This window comes from Schistocerca cancellata, chromosome 4, assembly GCF_023864275.1.
Source record: "Schistocerca cancellata isolate TAMUIC-IGC-003103 chromosome 4, iqSchCanc2.1, whole genome shotgun sequence".
NCBI classification, from domain to species: Eukaryota; Metazoa; Arthropoda; class Insecta; order Orthoptera; family Acrididae; genus Schistocerca; species Schistocerca cancellata.
In genome coordinates, this window is record NC_064629.1 from 701,799,455 (window position 1) to 701,821,046 (window position 21,592).

General features: G+C 45.0%; 1 protein-coding gene across 2 annotated transcripts in view; it reads right to left on the minus strand.

The window, feature by feature from the left end:
• LOC126184867 (uncharacterized) overlaps nucleotides 1–21,592 on the minus strand; it is a 516,759-nt gene that overhangs the window by 77,774 nt on the left and 417,393 nt on the right. For both annotated transcript variants that reach the window (XM_049927486.1, XM_049927487.1), the window contains one exon: nucleotides 13,165–13,303. In XM_049927486.1, the coding sequence (XP_049783443.1) occupies nucleotides 13,165–13,303 (139 nt within the window). The remainder of the gene's footprint in view (nucleotides 1–13,164; nucleotides 13,304–21,592) is intronic.

The window sequence follows — 21,592 nt, forward strand, 5'->3', positions numbered from 1 at the left end:
CTATAGACCTATATCTCTAACGTCGATCAGTTTTAGAATTTTGGAACACGTATTATGTTCGAGTATAATGACTTTTCTGGAGACTAGAAATCTACTCTGTGGCAAACAGCACGGGAATCGAAAAAGGCGACCGTGTGAAACCCAGCTCGCACTATTCATCCACGAGACTCAGAGGGCCATAGACACGGGTTCACGGGTAGATGCCGTGACTTCCGCAAGGCGTTCGGTACGGTTCCCCACAGTCGTTTAATGAACGAAGTAAGAGCATATGGCCAGCAGCCATCTGTTGCGACTGTGCAGGTGCACAATCACCATCGAAGAGTCTTGAAGAGAAGATAGCAAGTCCATAAGCCACCACTTGTGCACGCACAAAGTTTTTGGAATTGTCCTTAGAACCAGCAATTCTGTTATCCAGTCCCTTGCTGAAATATTAACACACGTGCAAACACTAACAGTCCCTACTTCTCACATATTGTCCATATAATATGACCAACAGAAACGTGTGCAGTGAAATGGAACTTACAAGTTCATAATACACTCCTGGAAATGGAAAAAAGAACACATTGACACCGGTGTGTCAGACCCACCATACTTTCTCCGGACACTGCGAGAGGGCTGTACAAGCAATGATCACACGCACGGCACAGCGGACACACCAGGAACCGCGGTGTTGGCCGTCGAATGGCGCTAGCTGCGCAGCATTTGTGCACCGCCGCCGTCAGTGTCAGCCAGTTTGCCGTAGCATACGGAGCTCCATCGCAGTCTTTAACACTGGTAGCATGCCGCGACAGCGTGGACGTGAACCGTATGTGCAGTTGACGGACTTTGAGCGAGGGCGTATAGTGGGCATGCGGGAGGCCGGGTGGACGTACCGCCGAATTGCTCAACACGTGGGGCGTGAGGTCTCCACAGTACATCGATGTTGTCGCCAGTGGTCGGCGGAAGGTGCACGTGCCCGTCGACCAGGGACCAGACCGCAGCGACGCACGGATGCACGCCAAGACCGTAGGATCCTACGCAGTGCCGTAGGGGACCGCACCGCCACTTCCCAGCAAATTAGGGACACTGTTGCTCCTGGGGTATCGGCGAGGACCATTCGCAACCGTCTCCATGAAGCTGGGCTACGGTCCCGCACACCGTTAGGCCGTCTTCCGCTCACGCCCCAACATCGTGCAGCCCGCCTCCAGTGGTGTCGCGACAGGCGTGAATGGAGGGACGAATGGAGACGTGTCGTCTTCAGCGATGAGAGTCGCTTCTGCCTTGGTGCCAATGATGGTCGTATGCGTGTTTGGCGCCGTGCAGGTGAGCGCCACAATCAGGACTGCATACGACCGACGCACACAGGGCCAACAGCCGGCATCATGGTGTGGGGAGCGATCTCCTACACTGGCCGTACACCACTGGTGATCGTCGAGGGGACACTGAATAGTGCACGGTACATCCAAACCGTCATCGAACCCATCGTTCTACCATTCCTAGACCGGCAAGGGAACTTGCTGTTCCAACAGGACAATGCACGTCCGCATGTATCCCGTGCCTCCCAACGTGCTCTAGAAGGTGTAAGTCAACTACCCTGGCCAGCAAGATCTCCGGATCTGTCCCCCATTGAGCATGTTTGGGACTGCTGGATGAAGCGTCGTCTCACGCGGTCTGCACGTCCAGCACGAACACTGGTCCAACTGAGGCGCCAGGTGGAAATGGCATGGCAAGCCGTTCCACAGGACTACATCCAGCATCTCTACGATCGTCTCCATGGGAGAATAGCAGCCTGCATTGCTGCGAAAGGTGGATATACACTGTACTAGTGCCGACATTGTGCATGCTCTGTTGCCTGTGTCTATGTGCCTGTGGTTCTGTCAGTGTGATCATGTGATGTATCTGACCCCAGGAATGTGTCAATAAAGTTTCCCCTTCCTGGGACAATGAATTCACGGTGTTCTTATTTCAATTTCCAGGAGTGTATGATGAACTGGTGTCAATTACAATTTTATAACATAAGAATACAATTACAAAGGTACAAAATACATCATTAATGAACATAACAATACAGATAACATTTGTAGTACAGGCTTTACAAAAAAATCGAAATAACATATACATCAGTGTTACAGGAATTATGACATGAGTACATACTTAAAGATCAGAAGAACTTTTAAAACATCACCTTCACATGTGAGCAACAAAACAGAATAAATAATGTCTAAACATCTTTACAAAGTAAATAACATAGTATTAGAAAAAGTCATTCTCAATTGAGAGAAGTCTTCCGAAGTAAGAGTGATTTCAGGTGTGCCGCAGGGGAGTGTCATAGGACCGTTGCTATTCGCAATATACATAAATGACCTTGTGAATGACATCGGAAGTTCACTGAGGCTTTTTGCAGATGATGCTGTGGTGTATCGAGAGGTTGTAACAATGGAAAATTGTACTGAAATGCAGGAGGATCTGCAGCGAATTGACGCATGGTGCAGGGAATGGCAATTGAATCTCAATGTAGACAAGTGTAATGTGCTGCGAATACATAGAAAGATAGATCCCTTATCATTTAGCTATAAAATAGCAGGTCAGCAACTGGAAGCAGTTAATTCCATAAATTATCTGGGAGTACGCATTAGGAGTGATTTAAAATGGAATGATCATATATAGTTGATCGTTGGTAAAGCAGATGCCAAACTGAGGTTCATTGGAAGAATCCTGAGGAAATGCAATCCGAAAACAAAGAAAGTAGGTTACAGTACGCTTGTTCGCCCACTGCTTGAATACTGCTCGGCAGTGTGGGATCGGTACCAGATAGGGTTGATAGAAGAGATAGACAAGATCCAACGGAGAGCAGCGCGCTTCGTTACAGGATCGTTTAGTAATCGCGAAAGCGTTACGGAGATGATAGATAAACTCCAGTGGAAGACTCTGCAGGAGAGACGCTCAGTAGCTCGGTACGGGCTTTTGTCAAAGTTTCGAGAACATACCTTCACCGAAGAGTCAAGCAGTATATTGCTCCCTCCTCCATATATTTCGCGACGAGACCATGAGGATAAAATCAGAGAGATTAGAGCCCACACAGAAGCATACCGACAATCCGTCGTTCCACGAACCATACGAGACTGGAATAGAAGGGAAAACAGATAGAGGTACTCAAGGTACCCTCCGCCACACACCGTCAGGTGGCTTGCGGAGTATGGATGTAGATGTAGATACCCCACGAAGTTATAAACCTTACTTTACTTATTTGTCATCACTTTTTTTAAAAAGCTGCTTTAGGTAGAAAGAAGCGATGTTTGAACCATGCCAAATTTTGGAATTTTTGTTAGCTAGTGAAGGCAGCTGACTGTAGTCGTAAAACTACCATAGGCTACTGTAGACTATCGTATATAAGCATAGACTACGGTAGTTTTCGGGAGCAACGGCCTTGCCGCAGTGGATACACCGGTTCCCGTGAGACCACCGAAGTTAAGCGCTATCGGGCGTGGCCAGCACTTGGATGGGTAACCATCCAGGCCGCCATGCGCTGCTGCAATTTTTCGGGGTGCACTCAGCTTCGTGATGCCATTTCAGGAGCTACTCGACCGAATAGTAGCGGCTTCGGTCAATGAAAACCATCATATCGACTGTGAGAGCGGTGTGCTGACCACACGCCCTTCCTATCCGCATCCTCAGCTGAGCATGACATGGCGGTCGGATGGTCCCGATGGGCTACTTAATATCCCTGTGTGTGATTGTTTCATGGCAATACACGATATATGATGTATTTGCAGATGTATGTTTGCATCGTGAACAGTTTTCTTGTGGGCGTCTTTCATACGTTCTATGTATGTGGGTACTAAATTCGGTTTATACTACGTCTTTGACGTTCATTTTATAGATATGACATACTGTAAGCCCCTCATATGTGTACACATAAGCATTTCATACTTTCACACGACACATAGGTCATGTTCCTTCTTTTTACTTCTTTGTGAGGTATTGTTTCCTTCCATTCATCACCTGTAACAGTTATTTTGTCTTCCTGTAAGTTATTTCAAGGTTGTGCAGATAATGCATGTCCGACTGTCAAATAAGAATCGTGAACAGTATTTAAAGAAGTTTTAATAGATAGTATAATTGTACAATGTATTGAGTGGAAATTAGTGATGGTACATTTTAGATACGTGACAATGGATGTATCTGTTCTTTCTGTCAAATGTTCCTTTTAAATTCATTTGTAGAGTCCTGCTTTTGTTCTCATTCTATTTTAATCTGTTTCTATGTAACTTGACCGATAAGTTGATAATGCTATCTTTAATGTTTTATGCATACAGGCCTGAAGAGATCGCAATGAAGCTTTGAAACTGGTAGCGACAAAATAAAATAAAATCATAAGGACGGCTGTAGGTGTTTTTATTTTTTGTCACGAAAAAACTAAAATGTGTCACGCCCGAAAGACACAAAAACTACGAAAATATGTTCGTAATGTCAAAAGTACGTGTAGGAAGTGTATCACATGACAAAAATGCGTGACTTGACTGTGATGAGCGAAATAAGTGCTTAGTTGATTCGTTCATGTACCTACTGCCATTTTTTAACTCATAGTCGATAATTATTTTTCTTTACCGTTTAGTTAATTTATTATTACTTACTCTCAAATTCTCTTTGTATTATAAGTTAATTCCAAAAACTATGTAAGAGGCCAATGTTAACGTAAGACCCATAATTGTTGGTAAGATCATGTTTTCTTTGTTAATAAAGTGATTTTTCATAAATACAAGTCTTTCTTTTATTGACTCGTTAACAACAATTTAGAGAAACATTGTAGTAAAAAAGTTTCAGATGGTATTTGTTTCTGAGGTCGAAAACTACCAAACGAAGTTACTAACGTCAGTCTAAATAGCGCATGTCGTTAAGAATTCAAAGGAATCTAGCACTCTACAGCGGAGTGCGGTTTTATCGACCCTCCTGGTAGATTAAAATTATATATCTGACAGGAAATCGAAGTCAGAAATAAAATTTAAATGAGTTATTGCTGTCATGTTTTCCTTATTGCTTTTACGACTGTATAATTTCGGTATTAGACCATTATCAATTACCTGTAAAACGGAACCATCACATGTTCATGTATTAGCAATCACATAAGTACTAAATATAACAATTATTTAAATAAAAATAAATTTTTAAATTAACACGTTTTTAAATTAGAGTACAAAATGTATAATAATTGCTCCCAGCCCCAGATAGATTCCTAGCCCCATACATATGTTAGAAAAAATTTGTGATGGTGAATGGTTAATAGTTATGACGATACTAGTAAGATTTATAACGAAAAAGGTGGGACGCGTGCAGTACGTAACTGATGCGTACATGTATGTATGTATGTATGTATGTATTGAACTGGGGACCTAGAAACGACGGAGAGGCTTCGCCGCCGCCGTAGCCCTCAGTGGTATACAACCCTACAAGAGGTTACAACAGTCCGTTCGCCCCACCGCCGCCTCACACCGAACCCGGGGTTATTGTGTGGTTCGGCCTCCAGTAGACGACTCAGCGACGTTATCAGATGCGAATTTCTCGACCTCTGCTATCGGGTACAGGACTCTAGGGTTTCTCTTAATAGGTCAGGCGTGTAATACACGCAGGAAGCGGCTACTAGGGTAGCGGAGTACGTGTGGCGAGCACATGGGATTTTTTAGGTTGGAGAAACCCTCCCATGGGATCAACGACGATTCGCCTGATGAACTAGCCATTATCTCCTCAGAGAACGTTCGTCGTCCTCAGAGACAGAAAAGGTAAAATTGATTGTAGTAAACTGCAGGAGCATCTAAGGAAAGGTCCTAGAATTAGCATCGCCTACTGAAAGTTATAATTAGATAGTATTAGGAACAGAAAGTTTATTGAAATCAGACATTGATGACAACGAAATCCTCAGTTCAGATTGGAATATTTGTCGTAAGGATAGGCTAGTCACCAACGACAGCGGTGTGTTTATTGCAGTAAAGAATTCGATAAAATCTATCGACGTAATCACGGATTCCTATTGTGAATTAATCTGGGTAAAGTTAAGTATCGAAGATTGGCCAAAACTGGTAATCGGATCCAGAATGAGAAGTTTGGAAGGTAGGAGACGAGATACTCGCAGAAGTAAAGCTGTGAGGAGGGGCGTGAGTCGTGCTTGGGTAGCTCAGGCGGTAGAGCACTTGCCCGCGAAAGCCAAAGGTCCAGAGTTGGAGTCTCGGTCCAGCACACAGTTTTAATCTGCCAGGAAGTTTGGTAATCGGATGTTTTCATAGACCACCTGGGTCAGAGCCCTAGTGGTTGAGCGCTTCAGACATAACTTGCAGAATACTGTTAGTAACTTTTAATAACCTTCCTGATCATATTTTTGCAGTAGGGGATGACTTCAAGTTTCCAGGTATAGATTGGGAGTGTCATTCCGTCAAAACTGGTGCCATAGACGGATATTCGTGTTACATTCTTATGGGTGTCCTCTCCGAAAATTATTTTGAGCAGACAGTTAGAGAACCAACTCGCGAGGGTAGCGTCTCAGACCTCCTGGCAACAAATAGACCTGAAATAATCGAAGCAGTTAACGTAGAGGAAGGTATCAGCGATGATAAGGCTGTGATAGCATCTATGAGAACGGGTAAGACAAAGAATGTTAACAAAGGTAGGAAGATAGTTTTGCTTATCAAGAGTAACAGAATACGAATTTTAGAGTATCTGAGCAGTCAGCATCAAACAATAGGTGATGAGGACGAAGATGTGGGAAAAAATGGAAAAAATATCAAAAGAATTGTGCGATATGCTCTATACAAGTATGTGCCTAGTAAGGCCTTAAGGGATGGGAAAGACCCAAAATGGTTTAGTAGCCACGTTTGAAAACTTTCTATGTAAACAAAGAGAACTTCATCTCAGATTCAAGAGAAGTAAAAGCCTAGCTGACGAACAACAGCTGAACGAAGTGAAAGTGAGCCCAAGGAAAGCAATAAGAGAAGCGTTCAATGACTTTGAAAGTAAAACTTTGTCAACAAAAAATGGTTCAAATGGCTCTGAGCACTATGGGACTTAACATCTGTGGTCATCAGTCCCCTAGAACTTAGAACTACTTAAAGCTAACTAACCTAAGGACATCACACACATCCATGCCCGAGGCAGGATTCGAACCGGCGACCGTAGCGGTCATGCGGATACAGACTGAAGTGCCTAGAACCGCACGGCCACACCGGCCGGCCTTTGTCAACAGATCTGACTAAAAACCCTAAGAGGTTTTGATCGTAAGTAAAATCAGTAAGTGGGTCAAAATCAACTATTCATTCACTCTCAGTAATCATACAGGCACCGAAACGGTAGAGAACAGAGAGAAGGCCGAAATGCTGAATTCGGTCTTCCGAAATTGTTTCACGGCGGATGAATGTAACACAGTCCCTCCTTTCAATCGTCGTACTAACGTCGAAATGGCTGATGTTGAGATAACCGATCGCGGAACAGAAAAACAACTACAATCGCTTATTAGTGGAAAGGCGTCAGGACCAGATGAAATACCTATAAGATTCGAAAAAGATTATGCGAAAGAACTTGCTCCCTTCTAGCAGTAATTCATCGTAGATCATTTGAGCAGCGAAGGGTACCATACTTATGAAACCCTTATCTGCTGCAGTCTTACTTACGCCAGTGTAGCATGGACTTGAGCTCCTCCGAAGTATTATCATTACCTGAAAATCCTTGAACGACATACACTTCATCTCGCATTCCGCATCCTACTACTTTCTCCCACTCGTATCCTTTATCGGCTCATAGAATTCCCTCACCTCTTCAGACGCCTAGAATACCTACGCCTCTCCTACATCTCTCGTAAACTTCAGTCCCAACACCCTATGGTCTCCCCCTTCCTTCAGGACCCTGACTTGCTTCCTCGTCTCTGTCAACATGTTCCAATTCATGTTCATCTCTAAATACAATGAAAGACGAATGGGTAGCTTTGAGAGATGAAATAGTGAAGTTAGCAGTGCATTAGTTTGTCAAAGAAAAACATGATCCAGTAGGCAACCTAGTATAACACACGAAACGTTGAATTTAATTGACGAAAGAAGAAACTACAGAAAAGTCGCAAATGAAGCAGGCAAAATAGAATACAAACGTCTAAAAATGAGATTGACAGAAACTGCAAAATGGCAAAGCAAGGATGACTAGATGGAAAATGTAAATCTGCAGAAGCATGCATGAGTATGAGATACATACCATAGACAGCGCCTATAGGAAAACTGAAGAGACGTCTGGGGAAAGAAGAACCTGTATGAATAGTAAGAGCTCAGATGGCAAGCCAGTACTAAGGAAGGAACAGTAGGCTGAAACATGGAAGAAATATCTACATCTATATACACACCCCACAAGCCGCTGTACGGTGCGTGGCGGAGGGTACCATGTACCACTAATAGTCATTTCCTTTCCTGTTCCGCTCGCAAACAGAGAGAGGGAAAAAAGATTATCTATAAACGTCCGTGCGACCCGTAATTTCTCTTATCTAATCTTCGTGGCCCTTATACGAAATGTGCATTGGCTGCAGTAGAATCGTTCAGCAGACGGCCTCAAATGCCAGCTCTTTAAATTTTCGCAACAGTGCCTCACGGAAAGTTCGTCGCCCTACCCCCCGTCCGTCAGATCATTTATGTATGCAGAGCGTAAGAGCGGTCCCATCACACATACCTCGGGCACTCCTGACGATACCCTTGTCTCTGATGAATAATCGCCGTCGAAGACAACGAACTGGGTTCTATTATCAAACACTTTCCAGAAACCTAGGAATATGTAATCTGCCTGTTGTCCTCCGTTCATGGTTTGTATGGTATCTTGTGAGAAAAGGGCAAGCTGAGATTCACAAGAGCGATCCTTCCTAAAACCATGCTGATTTGTGGACAGGAGCTTGTCAGTCTGAAGGAAATTTATTATTTTCGAACTCAGAATGTGTTCAAGAATTCTGCAGCAAACTGATGTTAAGGATATTGGTCTGTAATTATGCGTTCTTTTACCCTTGTTATTTACAGGAGTCACCTGTGCTTTTTTCCAGCCGCTTGGGTCTGTGCACCGGATGAGAGATTGGCGATAAATACAAGTTAATAAGGAGCCAATACCGCAGAGTACTCTGTGTAAAACCGAATTGAGATCATCTGCACCTGGGGACTTTTTTGTTTTCAACTCTCTCAGTTGCTTCCCTAAACCAGGGATGCATACTTCTAAGTCCTTCATGCGGGTGTCTGTGCGACAGTTAAATGAAGTTAATTTTATACGATTTTCCTGTGTGAATGATTTCTCAAACGCGAAATTTAAAATTTCTGCTTTCCTTTTTGCTATTGCCATCCCAGACTGGTCGACGAGTGACTGGATAGAAGCTTTCGAATCGCTTAGTGATTTTACGTATGGCCAGAATTTTCTCTGGTTTTCAGCAAGATCTTTCGCTAGGGTATGACGCTGGAAGTTGTTGTACGCTTCGCGCATTGATTTTCTTACGGGCGCAAAAGTTTTTATTAACTTTTGACTGTCGACGTTTGTGCGCTCTTTTTTGAACCGAGAGTGCAACAACTGTTTCCTCAGCATTTTACGAATTTGGTTATTAAACCACAGAGGGTCTTTTCCATCTTTAATCTACTTGCTTGGGACAAACGTCTTCAAGGCCCGATTTACAATCATTTTCAACTTTGGCCACAATTTCCCTACGTCCGTCATACTGAAACTAAATGACGTCTTTCATTATCTAAGTAGGATGCTAACAATTGCTTTTATGCTTTTCTAGCATAAATACTTTCCGAGCCTTCTTGATGAGTTTATTAGCCTCAGCAACCATCGTCGCTATGATGAAATCATGATCACTAATCCCTGTCTCTATATTGGCACTGTCGATGAGATCAGGCTTGTTGATGGCTGCAAGGTCTAAAATATTTCCTTTACGTGTGGGTTGTCTAACTTGTTGTTCAAGGCAGTTTTCGGAAAACGTGCTCAAAAGCACTTCACAAGATTGTCTGTTCGCACCACCTGCAGTGAATCAGAGGACGTATACTTAGGAGATTAAAGTCGCATTCAGCTAACACTTAATGATCCGGGTAGTTCTTTGTCTTTACTTGAATGATTCTACAACTGCTACTATGAAATGAGGTAGCCGGTAAAAACATCCAATAATTAACTTGAGCTCTCCAAGGTCGCCTACTTGGGTCCAGATAATTCACAGTGAGATTCAGTTTTGACCTCGATAGACCCAATACTTTTGTCGTCAGCAATGAACACTCCCCCTCCTATGGCGCCTAATCTGCCATTTCGATATGGTACTTCCAATGCCTAGCTAAATATTTTGGAGTTTTCTGCTTCGGGTGTCAACCAGCTCTCGGTTCCCAGAATAATTTGAGCCCAACAATTTTCCTGGAGGGCAGTAAGTTCACGATCATTACTGCGAATATTTCGACAATTTCTTGTTAAAATTTTGTCAGAGGAAGTGTCTCCTCTTTGTACGTGATTTGCACTTACTCTCTGCGTGTTGACTGGCGAGCGTTCATGAGAACACCTCAAACTACTCAAAATATTCCAGAAGTACTCTGTTAGCCGAGTAACTGCTTCCTATGTGTGGTGCTCCCCTTACCTACCAAGAGAAATCCTACAACTCTCCTCCCCATAATTCAGGACGAGAAATTTGCAGCCATGACCGTCACAGCATCGACGGAGACTCTGACTGAGGCCCTCCACTCAACTCTAAACCAAAGGACCCCAGTCGATTTTGGGTACGTTGCTGCAAATTTTAAGCTCTGTTTGCACCCCTCGAGCGAGGCCAGCAGTCTTCACCATTTATGTTAGCCGCCTGTCGGAACTGATGATGGCCTCAGAACACAAGCGACCGGCGTCGTTGGTGCCGACATGAGCAACAACTTGCTGACTACTGCACCCTGGACCCTCTATACCCACAGGCAAGGCCTCGTCCACATCTCGGATGAGACCCTCCGGCAGACACACGAGTGCACATTGGGATTCTTTCCAGCCTTGGACGCTGTTTCCCTAAGGGGCTCCATAACGCACTTAGCATCGAAGCTCCTGATAACCGCACCCCCGCCCTCTCCCTTTTGCAGTTCGGACCCTGTTGAAGGGGCGGACACCTGATCATTCAGAGAGCAAATATCTACATGTATTATAAAGCCCTGGCAGCGTTTTTCCGTGTAGATGTGAAAACTAATCTTAGGATCTATGGTAGAGTCTTTGATACGGTTTTCAGTAGTAGATAGACTGATTCATGAGGAAGGTATATACAGGGTGATCAAAAAGTCAGTATAAATTTGAAAACTTAATAAACCACGGAATAATGTAGGTAGAGAGGTAAAAATTGACACATGCTTGGAATGGCATGGGGTTTTATTAGAACCGAAAAGAAAACAAAGTTCAAAAATGTCCGACAGATGGCGCTGGACAGCAAAACGTCAGTAACTCGTACCGTGACGGGTGAGAGGTACGCCGATACGTTACAGAATCGCATTATCCCCAGCTTGGCTGATAAAAACCTGTTGGAACGTACGATGTTTATGCAGGATGGCGTTCCACCCCATATTGCTAGACGCGTGAAAGACCTCTTGCGCGAGTCGTTTGGTGATGATCGTGTGCTCAGCCGCCACTTTCGTCATGCTTGGCCTCGCAGGTCCCCAGACCTCAGTCCGTGCGATTATTGGCTCTGGGGTTACCTGAAGTCGCAAGTGTATCGTGATCGACCGACATCTCTAGGGATGCTGAAAGACAACATCCGACGCAAATGCCTCACCATAACTCCGGACATGCTTAACAGTGCTGTTCACAACATTATTCCTCGACTACAGCTGTTGTTGAGGAATGATGGTGGACATATTGAGCATTTCCTGTAAAGAACATCATCTTGACTTTGTCTTACTTTGTCACGCTAATTATTGCTATTCTGATTAGATGAAGCGCCATCTGTCGGACATTTTTGAACTTTTGTATTTTTTAGTTCTAATAAAACCCCATGTCATTGCAAGCATGTGCGTCAATTTGTACCGCTCTATCTACATTATTCCGTGATTTATTCAGTTTTCAAATTTATGCTGACTTTTTGATCACCCGGTATGTTATCGCTATGCCAGACAACTCGCCCCAAAATCCTTGCACCTGGTATACAAGATTATTGATGTGGTGGTGGTGGTGGTTAGTGTTTAACGTCCCGTCGACAACGAGGTCATTAGAGACGGAGCGCAAGCTCGGGTTAGGGAAGGATTGGGAAGGAAATCGGCCGTGCCCTTTCAAAGGAACCACCCCGGCAATTGCCTGAAACGATTTAGGGAAATCACGGAAAACCTAAATCAGGATGGCTGGAGACGGGATTGAACCGACGTCCTCCCGAATGCGAGTCCAGTGTGAAGATTATTGAGACTGGCGGAATACAGTCAGATTTCAAGAAGAATGTAATGATTCCAGTTCCAGAGAAGACATGTTCACAAGAGCGAATATTACCGAACCATCGGATTAATAAGTCATGGTTGCAAACTACTGACACGAATTGTTAGCAGGAGAATGGAACCGCTGGAAGAACCCGACCACAAGGTTGATGAGATTGATTTCCAGAGAAAAGAAGGAACACGCGAGACAATACGGGTTCTACTATTCCTCTTGGAAGATAGGTTTGCCTTTCTTTAGTCTAAGTTTATTGCATTTGCACATTTAGAGTACACTTTTGATTTTATTGTCTAGAATACATCCTTTAAAATTCTGAAGGTTGAAGCATAAAATACAGGTGGGAAAGATTATCTACAATTACTCCAGACTGCGGTAATAAGAATCGATGGACATGAAAGTGAAGCAGTAGTTGAGTGAGTGAGTGAAGAGGTTTACATAGGACGCATTAGCGGGGAGAGCTGCATCAAACCAGTTTTCGGACTGCAGACTACCAGCACCAAAACAGCAACAACAATTAACACAACATTTTAAGCTGATCAGGATGGTGTAGTTAGATGCTTAACTGGTCTTAAGGGACAGAAATGTTCTCCGCAGTAACTCCTGTCTTTGGCTCCGCATACGCCGATGGGAAAACAAATACCTACAAGCAACACGCGAACCGCCTCTTTGGCGCAGATCCATTCCTTTGGGAGACGAAATAAAAAAAAAGAATGTTTAAACTAACAGACTCAAATGTTAAGAGGAGATGGCAGAGGGAGTACTCACCGGAAGCTGAAGGTGCGGCAGGTGAAGAAGCGCGCGTTGAGGCAGTCACGCTCGCACTGGCCCAGCGAGTGGGCGCTCAGCGAGTCCCGCACCACGGAGGGATGCAGCCTCTGGCCGCTGCGCACCCTCCAGAAGCAGTCTGCAAACAGTTTAGTCCAAACCCTCAAATAAAAAAATGCAACTTTCAGGATTATTGATAGCGTGAATTCAGAGTGAGGTTAAACGCAAATGATTCTCTCGGTGTACAGTCCGCATCAAATCTGAACTAAAACTCGAGTTTTCGAAAGTACAGGGCTATTACAAATGATTGAAGCGATTTCATAAATTCACTGTAGATCCATTCATTGACATATGGTCACGACACACTACAGATACGTAGAAAAACTCATAAAGTTTTGTTCGGCTGAAGCCGCACTTCAGGTTTCTGCCATCAGAGCGCTCGAGAGAGCAGTGAGACAAAATGGCGACAGGAGCCGAGAAAGCGTATGTCGTGCTTGAAATGCACTCACATCAGTCAGTCATAACAGTGCGACGACACTTCAGGACGAAGTTCAACAAAGATCCACCAACTGCTAACTCCATTCGGCGATAGTATGAGCAGTTTAAAGCTTCTGGATGCCTCTGTAAGGGGAAATCAACGGGTCGGCCTGCAGTGAGCGAAGAAACGGTTGAACGCGTGCGAGGAAGTTTCACGCGTAGCCCGCGGAAAACTGGCTCATGCCACAACTGGAGACCGACAGCGCCGACTTCATCTTTCAACAGGATGGTGCTCCACCGCACTTCCATCATGATGTTCGGCATTTCTTAAACAGGAGATTGGAAAACCGATGGATCGGTCGTGGTGGAGATCACGATCAGCAATTCATGTCATGGCGTCCACGCCCTCCTGACTCAACCCCATGCGATTTCTTTCCATGGGGTTATGTGAAGGTTTCAGTGTTTAAACCTCCTCTACCAAGAAACGTGCCAGAACTGCGAGCTCGCATCAACGATGCTTTCGAACTCATTGATGGGGACATGCTGCGCCGAGTGTGCGAGGGACTTGATTATCGGCTTGATGTCTGCCAAATCACTAAAGGGGCACATATAGAACATTTGTGAATGCCTAAAAAAACTTTTTGAGTTTTTGTATGTGTGTGCAAAGCATTTTGAAAATATCTGAAATAATAAAGTTATTGTAGAGCTGTGAAATCGCTTCAATCATTTGTAATAACCCTGTATCCATACGTTTCTTCGTCAGGCTGTGGCAGTCCGCCTGGAGCAAAGTCTGCCACCTTTATAGTGATGTTCAAACTTGTTACTGGTCGGGTACCGAACGAGGTGGCGCAGTGGTTAGCACACTGGACTCGCATTCAGGACGACGGTTCAATCCCGTCTCCAGCCATCCTGATTTAGGTTTTCCGTGATTTCCCTAAATTGTTTCAGGCAAATGCCTGGATGGTTCCTTTGAAAGGGCACGGCCGATTTCCTTCCCAATCCTTCCCTAACCCGAGCTTGCGCTCCGTCTCTAATGACCTCGTTGTCGACGGGACGTTAAACACTAACCACCACCACCACGACCACCACTGGTCGGGTGACGTCTTATCGACTGAGTGACGTCACGTGGAGGGCGGGACTCATATGCGCAAATGTGAGAAATTTGGAAGGAAACAGTAAGCCCCCTCCCCGCCCCTCACCCTGTCACTCGCCCAGATTGAAGGGCGGCAAGGGAATGGAGATCGCCACCATGGTTTTTGGTTTTATTTCTTTGAAGAAGCTCCGTCTTAAGTGCTCGTCTCAAGATCTGACTGGATATTTGTGCAGCTTCTATTATATAGATACTTCAATACACGTAACTGCTTCATCTTACAGAAGTCTGAGGCTACTGTTAATATTGTGTGCCATGTCATTGATATACACTCCTGGAAATGGAAAAAAGAACACATTGACACCGGTGTGTCAGACCCACCATACTTGCTCCGGACACTGCGAGAGGGCTGTACAAGCAATGATCACACGCACGGCACAGCGGACACACCAGGAACCGCGGTGTTGGCCGTCGAATGGCGCTAGCTGCGCAGCATTTGTGCACCGCCGCCGTCAGTGTCAGCCAGTTTGCCGTGGCATACGGAGCTCCATCGCAGTCTTTAACACTGGTAGCATGCCGCGACAGCGTGGACGTGAACCGTATGTGCAGTTGACGGACTTTGAGCGAGGGCGTATAGTGGGCATGCGGGAGGCCGGGTGGACGTACCGCCGAATTGCTCAACACGTGGGGCGTGAGGTCTCCACAGTACATCGATGTTGTCGCCAGTGGTCGGCGGAAGGTGCACGTGCCCGTCGATCTGGGACCGGACCGCAGCGACGCACGGATGCACGCCAAGACCGTAGGATCCTACGCAGTGCCGTAGGGGACCGCACCGCCACTTCCCAGCAAATTAGGGACACTGTTGCTCCCGGGGTATCGGCGAGGACCATTCGCAACTGTCTCCATGAAGCTGGGCTACGGTCCCGCACACCGTTAGGCCGTCTTCCGCTCACGCCCCAACATCGTGCAGCCCGCCTCCAGTGGTGTCGCGACAGGCGTGAATGGAGGGACGAATGGAGTCGTGTCGTCTTCAGCGATGAGAGTCGCTTCTGCCTTGGTGCCAATGATGGTCGTATGCGTGTTTGGCGCCGTGCAGGTGAGCGCCACAATCAGGACTGCATACGACCGAGGCACACAGGGCCAACACCCGGCATCATGGTGTGGGGAGCGATCTCCTACACTGGCCGTACACCACTGGTGATCGTCGAGGGGACACTGAATAGTGCACGGTACATCCAAACCGTCATCGAACCCATCGTTCTACCATTCCTAGACCGGCAAGGGAACTTGCTGTTCCAACAGGACAATGCACGTCCGCATGTATCCCGTGCCACCCAACGTGCTCTAGAAGGTGTAAGTCAACTACCCTGGCCAGCAAGATCTCCGGATCTGTCCCCCATTGAGCATGTTTGGGACTGGATGAAGCGTCGTCTCACGCGGTCTGCACGTCCAGCACGAACGCTGGTCCAACTGAGGCGCCAGGTGGAAATGGCATGGCAAGCCGTTCCACAGGACTACATCCAGCATCTCTACGATCGTCTCCATGGGAGAATAGCAGCCTGCATTGCTGCGAAAGGTGGATATACACTGTACTAGTGCCGACATTGTGCATGCTCTGTTGCCTGTGTCTATGTGCCTGTGGTTCTGTCAGTGTGATCATGTGATGTATCTGACCCCAGGAATGTGTCAATAAAGTTTCCCCTTCCTGGGACAATGAATTCACGGTGTTCTTATTTCAATTTCCAGGAGTGTACAACATGAACAGCAACGCTTCCAATATACTTCCCTGAGACACGCCCGAATTTGCAGGAGTTGGACAAAAATATGTAAACACTGCGAGAAATATACGTTTGAACAGATGATAGCCAAGCCTGCAGGTTGCGCTATTGTATTTGACCACCAACGTCATCTGTACAACGTCCTCATTCGTTGCAAACGTCAGTCGCGGTCAGAACGTTGTTCTGTGTGTTGTGATTGCATTACGTCGGAGCAAAGTGAATTCGAACGTACGAAAATTGATGGAGCTTTTATGGTAGCTGCTTCCGTAACGAAGGTAGACGAAATGTCTGGTGTTACAAGAAGCACCGTATCGAAGATTTATACCACATACACGTAAAGCGGAAAAACTTCGTCCGCTAAGTCACAGCGCAGATGACAGTGTGTGTTGCGCGGTTGTAACGGATGTTCAACGAAGTGGATTGTGACGAAAAATAAGAGGACGAAAGCTGAAAATGTCACTGCAGAATGGAACGTCGCAAATGCGAACCCTATCAGCACCAGCACTACACAACGAGAGCTCCATAAGCTGGGCATTGCAGGGGGAGCTGGAATTCCGAAACAATACACCAGAGATGCAAATAGCCGTAACAGGAAAACGCGGTACCAAAGGCATAAAACCTGGGCTGTGGAGCAATGGAAGAATGTCATTTAATCAGATGAGTTTTGTTTCACACTGTTTCCAGATTCTGGCTGAGGTTACGTCCCAAGAGACAAACATGGCGGGGCTTCGGTGATAATTTGGGTAGCCTTATCGTGGTGTTCCATGGTCCCCATTCTTACTCTGCAAGGTCGCATTACTGCCAAGGGTTATGTGACCATTTTGGCTCATCAGACCCATCCTAAGGTACAATGTTTCTTTCGCAATGGTGCTGCTGCATTCTAAGGCGACAGAACCCCTGTTCGCACAACTCCCAATGTCCAGAACCACACTACTAGCCATTAAAATTGCTACACCAAGAAGAAATGCAGATGATAAACGGGTATTCATTGGACAAATATATTATACTAGAACTGACATGTGATTACATTATCATGCAATTTGGGTACACAGATCCCGAGAAATCAGTGCCCAGAACAACCACCTCTGGCCGGTATAACGGCCTTGATACTCCTGGGCATTGAGTCAAACAGAGCTTGGATGTCGTGTACAGGTACAGCTGCCCATACAGCTTCAGCACGATACCACAGTTAATCAAGAGTAGTGACTGGTGTATTGTGACGAGGCAGTTCCTCGGCCACCATTGTCCAGACGTTTTCAATTGGTGAGAGATCTGGAGAATGTTCTGGTCAGGGTAGCAGTCGAACATTTTCTGTATCCAGAAAGGTCCGTAAAGGACCTGCAACATGCGGGCGTGCATTATCCTGCTGAAATGTAGGGTTTCGCAGGGATCGAATGAAGGGTAGAGCCACGGGTCGTAACACATCTGAATGTAACGTCCACTGTTCAAAGTGCCGTCAAAGCGAACAAGAGGTGACCGAGACGTAACCAATGGCACCCCATGCCATCATGCCGGGTGATGCGCCAGTATGGCGATGACAAATACACGCTTCCAATGTGCGTTCACCGCGATGTCGCCAAACACGGATGCGACCATCATGATGCTGTAAATAGAACGTTTCGCCATTCGTGTACCCAAGTTCGTCGTTGAGTACACCATCGCAGGCGTTCCTGTCTGTGATGCAGCGCCAAGGGTAACCGCAGCCACGGTCTCCGAGCTGATAGTCCACGCTGCTGCAAACGTCGCCGAACTGTTCGTTCAGATGGTTGTTGTTTTCCAAAAGTCCCCATCTGTTGACTCAGGGATCGAGACGTGGCTGCACGATCCGTTACAGCCATGCGGATAAGACGCCTGTCATCTCGACTGCTAGTGGTACGAGACCGTTGGGATCCAGCACGGCGTTCCGTTTTATCCTCCTGAACCCACAGATTCCATATTCTGCTAACAGTCATTGGATCTCGACCAACGTGAGCAGCAATGTCGCGATACGATAAACCGCAATCGCGATAGGCTGCAAACCGACCTTTATCAAAGTCGGAAAGGTGATGGTACGCATTTCTCCTCCTTACACGAGGCATCACAACAAGGTTCCACCAAGCAACGCTGGTCAACTGCTGTTTGTGTATGAGAAATTGGTTGGAAACTTTCCTCATGCCAGCACGTTGTAGGTGTCGCCACCGGCGCCAACCATGTGTGAATGCTCTGAAAAGCTAATCATTTGCATATCACAACATCTTCTTCCTATCGGTTAAATTTCGCGTCTGTAGCACGTCATCTTCGTGGTGTAGCAATTATAATGGCCAGTAGTGTATTTTCGTGTGCAATGGAATGAATGGTCGCATCTCCACTGGCCTTCAGTTACCAGATCGCAGTATTATTGAAACTTGGTGGTCTCCTTCGGAAAGAAGGGTTCGTGATCGCTATCCACCTCCATCATCATTAGGTGAACTTGCCACTATCGTGCAGGAAGAATAGTATAAGATTCCCTTGAAAACAATTTAGATGAGTGGAAGCTGTTTAGAATGCCATTCTTTTCGTACACCGTGGATGGGCCCACATGTTGCCATGGTTGTTTCGAGTACGCCGCAGAAGTTTTTCTGGGAAGCCCTTACCAATTCTTCATACAGTACTGATTTCTCTTCATGTGATTTTCATATTTTTGAAGCCCTGAAGAAAGACGTTCGTGGCCGTTGATTTGCTTCGGATGAAGACGTGCAAGGCTGGGCACAATTGTGTTTCCATAGGCAATTACAATCTTTTTCATGAAGGCACTGACCATCTTGTCTCGCAGTGGGATAACTGTATTAACAGTTACAGCGATTACTTTTGAAATAATAAACAGTTTCCTTATTTTTTCCACTGTCTCATTACTATTGACTGCCCATTATAATTTTGAACACCAGATAAGAGGCTACAATTTCGGTTATAATACAGACCAATTAAATGAACAGATAATGAGTTCATATTCTTTCGACTACTCCAGCTGTCTGTTCAAAGCTGATCGTACAAGGTTCACAGCATCACTAACTAACAGTTATGTTCGTTGTGTGATGACGATGCTTTCCTGAAAAGGAGGATTACTGTTTGCAGATTGTAGATACAAAAACGTGTCACGTCATATTAAGGTGATGCAGCACCGATTAAAAGTGAGATGTGAAGTGTCAGTAAAAGATATATTTGTTTCTTTTTACTCAGTCTCTGCACAGTGATAGGGATTTTAAGCTGAGACGACGTAACGAGTAGTATAAGTCATTATTTATTCTGCTGTTTTGAACGTTGCTGTTGTTTGCAGATTGTGGTTGACTGTTGACAACAACCTTGGCAAGGGAGTAGATGTACTGTGAGGCAGTTACCAGAATCCTGGACTGTTTAAGGTGCTTTCTACAAGAGGTTCTGAAGTGAATACCTCACATTATCTTTACTGAACGCTTCTGCACAACACACACGCACTTTCTTCCTGAGTGTCGAGGTACCCTACAATATGATGCCGTAAGACAGTAGTGGTTGAAAATAGGAAAAGTAAGTAAACTTTTTGACCTTTTGATCTTCAAAATCAAATATTAAACTTAAGACAGAATCTGCAGAGCTTGGACATTTAAGAGCATCTATAACCCATGACTTCCAGCTCACGTTCTTACGATTATACACACCTAAGAATTTAAAATGTTATGCTTCATTTTTTGGTTAACTTTCGTACATGATTTCTAATAGTGTGGTCAGGCTTTGTGGAGTACAGAATTGCATTTTTTGTCTTTTTTCTAAGTCCAATGACAGGCCATTTGCAAGAAGCCAGTTATTAATTTGAAAGGAAATTTTATTTACATATTCTATTGTTGAATTTTCTTCAATATTCTTTCTTAAATACTTGCATTGGACACATGATGGTATACATACTTATTCAGAAGTACCTGTAGGGTTTCAGAAGACGACTGCACGAGAACTACAAGATGTACAGAAAATAGACACATATCAGTGGATAGAGCATGTCTCCAAGTTTTTAACTCACATAGTAGCCAGTATTTGTGATGCGGTAAACGTCAACAGAGGTGGAAGAGCACGTACCTGCAGTTCAATAAAGTTGCTGCTGGCTGCGGAGGTGCGGTGCCAACACCCCGCGTTGGAAGGCTGTTCATTGAGGTGCCTATCTACAGGCGCGAAGTAATTCGATGCGACTATACGGAGCGGATGATTTGTCCACGTGTTCTGACATTTCTGCCCCATAGTGGTGTGTTCTAATACTAAGCCACGACGCGTTTTATGAATCGAAACTTCGAGAGATGCTCTATCTACTGATATGTGTCATTTTTCTGTATGTGTTGTAATGTTCTTCTAAAGCACTGGAGGTACTTACGAATAACCCCGTATAGCGAGAACGAGAGCGGATCCAATAACTATCCCTTTCATACATCTGTCGTGATTATTTCACACTTTCTGTGTGGCCAGAAAGGGATGACAAGTTGGCAACATACTGATTGTGGCCACCACATTATGTGAAAAAGTCCCCACAAAGTATTGTGAGGAGGGATGTGACACACTGTTTATGTTGAAACGTCCATAAAGAAGAATTTAACTATCCTTCACCAAAGAGAACAGCAAGTAGAAGAAATACCCATTTAATTCACGCAGTAATTCGTTGATTTTCGCTGACTGCATTACTACTAGAACGTTATTGAATAAGATAAGATGATAAGGTCTCTCTTCCTTTTGAGAAGTTTACACTTCATAATGTCATTACTACCTGCATGGTCGATGATTTTTTCTCCATGTTCTTTAGCACAGTTCCAAAAATTACGATTTTCTTCACTGTTCAGATTTCCGTTATAATGCCAGTGAAAGAAACAGATTTCACCACGAGAAAAAGCAGAGGTGGTATGGAACAGTTTTTGGCTTGCATATGTTGTGCCGTTTTCACTAGTTTAACCTTAGGGCGTGTCACAGCGTCTTTAGAAGAGAAAGTATAAAAGAAAATGAGCAGTATTGCCTACAGTACGTCGACAACTAAGTTTAGGCGTTTTATGTAACGTTTGTATTTCTTCATGAGCACGGGTACTTTTCCTTTGAGGATGAAGTATACTGAACATAA